General features: G+C 42.2%; 1 protein-coding gene across 1 annotated transcript; it reads right to left on the bottom strand.

Annotated features, from left to right (window-relative positions):
* Positions 1-2717: 2717 nt before the first annotated feature.
* LOC106012036 (craniofacial development protein 2-like) lies at positions 2718-3263 on the bottom strand. Its single transcript, XM_013083668.2, has one exon. It carries the CDS (start codon positions 3261-3263, stop codon positions 2718-2720), a length of 546 nt encoding a protein of 181 aa, XP_012939122.2.
* Positions 3264-5702: the final 2439 nt, after the last annotated feature.

The raw sequence follows: 5702 nt of genomic DNA on the forward strand, positions 1-5702 counted from the left end.
TTATTTCTAAACAAACTCTACCAAGTCCGCGAAGAGTTGTCAAAGTGTTCATCATCATTCAGTGCCAGATCTGCGACAGAAATCGGCGATCATGGTTCTCCATTCTTTCCTTTTCTCGGATGCTCTCAAAAAAGCTACGTCTCCCTGGTCTTTCCCTGTTACCCCCATTTGTTTAGGTTCCCTAAGTATGTTGTTCTGGGCCTACCCCTGCCTCGCTTGCCCTCAATTTTGCCAGTGAGAGCTAGATGTTCAAGACCCTTATGTCTATTTATGTGTCCCAAAATTGTCATTTGTCGTTTCCTGATTGTTTTTAACATTGAGCGTCCCACGTTGGCTTCATCAAGTGTTAACGACCCTATACTACGAATTTCAATGTTCATGAATACAGACTGTTGCTACCCCGTGGGCGGTGCCGCTGACTGTAGGCCATTCCCAAAGGGAGGGAAATTTCTCGTACATGCGCAGCGGACTTTTAAATTGGCTGATTCATCAATGTCACGCTCATAACTGTGCCTGGTCTACAACAGGGAACCGCTGCTGCTTTTTCTTTCCTAATCCTTACTATTGTAATTTTTCCTCTACTTCCTTTGTATGTTTACCACACTCTTGTGACCCACTATTTCCGGGGTGCCTTGATAGTCGAAGCAGACTTTGTGCTGTTGAAGGTAAAGAGGTGAGCAGAGTAAGTTTGATTCCCTGTAAGGACTTCTCTGTTGACATCGCACCCCTAGGCGCTCATAATACATGTATGACCTTATGCAGTTGCTTACTTACTTTACTTTTTACTTTTTTCTTCCGCTTGTACCCTGGGGTGTCGCGGGGAGACACAGGTGTCTGTCTGCAGCAAGTCGTGTGGCCTGTAGGAGGGACATCCCATGATCTTTAAGGGTGTCTGCCACAGATTCACTCCATCGTCGCCTTGGTCTTCCTCTGGCTCTCCATCCAGAATATTTAATGTTGTATGCTCTCAGAGCTGGATGGTTTGAGTGCATCCGCATGAGGTGTCCGAACTACTTGACCTTTTGTTTTTCAATGTGTGGTAGGACTGGTGTTGCTCCCACGGTGTCCCTTATGACTTCATTTTTAATTTTGTCTCTTCTTGTTTTGTTGACCGCTCTTCATAAGCATTTCATCTCGCATGTGACCAGTTTCCTCTCTAGGGCTTTTGTTAGAATCCATGTCTGGCACTGATATGTGAGCGTTGGAAGGAAAATGGCGTTGATGAGCTTCGCCTTGGTGCTCATGTGGATATTGGGATGTTTCAGGAGAGGGCCCAGTTGGTAGCTGACTGCGTTGGCTTTCTGGCATCTAGTCTCTATCTCTCGATCTAATTTTCCATTTTCTGTGAAAATGCTGCCCAAGTATTTGAATTCTCTGCTTTTTTTAGTTGGGATCCATTGATGTTGATATCCACTTTACCTGGTCTCCTGCTAATTTTCATGACTTCGGTCTTGCTTATACTGATCTTCATGTCATATTTTTCGCAGCTCGCATTTAGTTGGTTTATATGCTCCTGTAGCTGAGTCTTGTTGTTAATCATTGCCAGGTCATCTGCAAACATGAGTTCGTTGAGTGCCTCTGGGTCTGGATTGGCCTCTTTTGTTATCTGGTCCATGTAGATCACGAAGAGCAGAGGGGAGAGATTGCAGCCCTGTCTCACTCCGGATGTTTCTGGAAACCAGTCCGATGTTCCACTGGTAGTTCGGACAGCGCTTCTGCTGTTGGCATAGATAGCCTTGATGTTGTCTAGCAGTTGTCCCTTGATGTCGTACTAAGATCTTCCATAGCTTGTTTCTAATTACTCGATCAAAGGCTTTTTCTTGATCCACAAATACGAGGTGGAGATCTTTGTCGTATTCCAAAGCCCTCTCACACAGTTGTCGGAGTGCGAAGATTGCATCAGTGCACCCTCTTCCTTTTCTAAAGCCAAATTGGGCGTCACTGAGAAGATGTTCGGTTTTTGCGCGAGTACGTCGCTCTAGGATTTTTGCATACATTTTCCCCACATGGCTGAGAAGAGATATGCCTCTATAGGTGTTGCAGTCTTTCTTGCTGCCCTTTTTCTTCCATATTGGCACCACTATCGCATGTTGCCAGTCTACAGGCACTTTTCTTTCTTTCCATGCTTTTTGGAAGATGATTGTAAGCCAATGTATTCCGGTTTCGCCGCATGCAAGGATGGCTTCGGTTGTGATGCCATCGTCTCCAGCTGCCTTGTTCTTTGGACTAGTTTTCAGTGCTTCTCTCACTTCACTCTCCAGGATGGTAGGTTCTGAGTGCTCAGGGTAGTTGGCGGTGAATGGGCACTGTGTGTTTTGTGCCTGTACTCCTGATGGGTTTAGTAGTTCTTGAAAATATTCTTCCCATCTTTTTATTATTTCTTTCTCTTCGTGCAGAGCTTCTCCATTAGTATCGTTGATGACAGTGTTGGGTACATAGGGTTCGTCTCTCGTTTTCATTGTCTTTACCTTCTTGTAGAACTCTCTTGGAGAGGTCTTGCAGATTTCACTTAGTTTTTCGCCTTACTGGGTCCATGACTTTTCTTTTGATGTTATTACGACTTTCTTACTGTGTCTTCTTGCAAGTCTATATTTAATGTAGTCCTCTTCGTTTTTTTGACTTGACCCATACATTATACAGTCTCTTTTTTTCCTTGATAGCATCTTTAACTTCTTCGTTCCACCAGGCTGTTGCTTTTCTGTGTTTTCCTCTTGTTTTTATTTGGTACCACAGACTTCTTTCATTGTGTCCAGGAGAGTTGTTTTGAAGGTATCCCAAGCTTCCTCTACGGTTAGTATTGTAGAGTTGATAGAGCCTAGTTTTTCATTTAACGTGCTTCTGGTCTGAGCCTGCACCTGATCATCTTCAAGTTTATGCATATTTAGTCTCTCTTGCTGTCTTTTATGTTTTTTGGGTTTTCTTTCTTTCTTGGTGGTCAAAGTTGTGATGATTGGCCTGTGGTCTGTGTCCAGGCCTGCATTGGGGATGGCTCTTGAGTCTGTGATTGTGATCCGCATTCGTGTTCTCGTTAATATGAAGTCGATCTGTGATGAGACCATGATGTTGTTCCATCTGTACCAGGTGTAGATCTGAGAGGCTCTGTGCTGGAAGAAGGTGTTAGTGGTGAATAAGTCGTGCTCTGCACACAGTTCCAGTACATGGTTGCCGTTATAATTGCATGGTGTTCTGTGGTCACTGTGTGGACCCAGGTGTTTTGTCCACGGTGTTCTTCTCTCTCCGACTCTTCCGTTGAAGTCTCCCATTACATAAAGGTCTTCCTCGTCTGGGATGTTGCTAATTAAGTCCGAGAGTTGTTCGAAGAAAGAGTCCTTTTCTTCGTCTGAGTAGGAGTCGTTACACGGTGCATACACCTGAATGTAGTTTGTGGTCTTTTTGCCCTCTCTAATGCTGATTTTGATGAGTCTTTCAGAAATGAAGTCCGTATTCAATATTTCCTTTGCTTTGTCAGGGTGTATGATGAAACCCACACCGTGTTCAGCTCTTTGTTCTTTTCTTACCCCACTCCAAATGAGGACAAAGTTAGAGTGAATCTCTTTTGTGCCTGTCCCTTTTTTCCTGATGTCTGTAATGCCCATGATGGAGATCTTGTTCTGGGTCATGAACTCCACTATCTCAGGTTCTTTATTTGTCAAGCTGCAAATGTTTCAGGTTCCTATTTTTTCATTTTTTCTTGATCGTTGTCCATTTTTCTCGCCAGGTCGTTTTCCGTTTTGATCAGTCCGTTTGTGTCTCCTTATGTTTTCTTGAGCAATGTTTATATCCACTGCCGGCCTGCTAAGCCAGTCGCAGTTTCACCAGAGCCCCGTTGGCCAGCAACGTTTCGGGATGACCCGGGTCGGCCTTCACGGCTAGCGTAACGCCTCAGTGACATAAAGTCACACCGTACTTCACCCAGATCCAGCTATCCCCTACTTTGTCCTGTTTCCATCTCCCACGGCGTGGACGAGGGGTGGGACTTCGAGCGCCGAAAAACCTCTACTAAAATTAAAAGACTGTTGCTTGCATTCCAGTGGCTTTACTTCCACATATCGAGTACATATTATATAATAAGCTTATATATACAAAGGTCTAGTATAATTAAATGACTACTGATCCTGAGGCAAATCAGATCAGCATGAAATTTGACTTAATTTTCCACGTAACGGTAGGCTATTCGCCTAAGGTTTGCTTCTACAGATTAGTGCACAACTTCAATTTTCTACAGTGCATTTAATGTATGTCTTTGTTGGTGTTTAAATGTATAAGCTATCAATAATAATATACTAGTCAACTTCGGGAGAATGGCTGTTTTTGTGTGGTTGTTTTTTTTCTTAGAAAAATAAAGACACTTAACTTTAAAGCTGTTTTCCTCAAATACACACTTTCGTGACTTGTCTTATAAAACTTCCATAGATTTACCTAAAAATGTTTATAACATCTGAAAAAAAATAATAAAAGCTGATTCAAAATTGAAAACACACGCGCGCGCACACACACACACACTCACACGCACACACACACACACACACACACACACACACACACACACACACACACACACATGACTACCTAATATAGCAGGCTATCTCAAATTTACTTCGATAATTGCCGACATACTTGCCGTTTGTTTTTGCTTTTGTTTTTGTTTTTCAGGGATATACACAAATTATACATATGTGTACCATTGTTACACTTCTTAATACTGTCTGTTGAGAAATCAGCTTGGAAAAAAGATTGAAGTGGACACATTGTGCTCTTGTAGGCTCATTGCGAATTGAATCTTCTCCTTTAGGGATTTACATGAATTCTATCCTAAAGACAGCGAGGTCGCACTTCAGTAGGATCTTGGGCAACAGACTGCATAGCTTCTTTAATTTGTATGACTTTGAAAGAACACAGTCGTAGGCCGACCAATCTGCAAAAATCCAAAGCTTGAACTTTCGTGTGAAGTGAAAACTGGAGATATGGCTGCCTTAACTCTGGACGAAGCGGGCACATAATAATATACATTATTATGGTACAATGTATTACCCCACCCGCTTCAGCAGATCAAAGGCAATGTCGTGCCGCACATTTCAAACCATCATACACGAATTAGAAACACAAAGTTGCATGTCACAGAGAGCATGTTGTTGCCTGTCTTTTAAAGTTTCAAAATAAAGAAAACAGAATTTAAGAATCATGCACATATATCCTTTACTATGAATAACGAAGTCATCGGTACCGTACGCCTCTTTTTCAGTAAAGTGTCCCAAAACAGCTCATCTTCAGGCATTGACGACTGATTAGAATGTGCGTCCTCGATGAGTTTAATTTGGGTGTGTTTTTAGATACCTTTCTTTTTGTAAATTCCACTGAGATCCATAGCCTTTAAGTAGTATACTTATTTGAAAGGTTCAATATTATAATGTTTCCACCGTTCTGTCCAGTTAACTGGCCCCTCTCTCCATCCCAAAACCATTGAAATCTAATGGTCAACCCATATACAAATTGAAACAGACAATTAGCCAGCACATGTAGTTTTGTTCAAAACGTATTAGATCTACTAATTTTAAATTCATGTAGAATCGACTTTTCTTAAAAATCTATAACAAAAACCTTGGTCCGTCAGAATTACTTTTTTACACAGACCTTTTGTTTCGTAGCGATGCTTTCTCCCAGACTACTTTTAACTTTATCAAGAAGGGGAACAACCCTCAGCT

This window comes from Aplysia californica, unplaced genomic scaffold (genome assembly GCF_000002075.1).
Source record: "Aplysia californica isolate F4 #8 unplaced genomic scaffold, AplCal3.0 scaffold00248, whole genome shotgun sequence".
Lineage (NCBI taxonomy): Eukaryota > Metazoa > Mollusca > Gastropoda > Aplysiida > Aplysiidae > Aplysia > Aplysia californica.

Coding starts and splice junctions, on each gene's coding strand:
- LOC106012036 (XM_013083668.2), bottom strand. CDS start 3,263: ATGGGAGACTTCAACGGAAGAGTCGGAGAGAGAAGAACACCGTGGACA.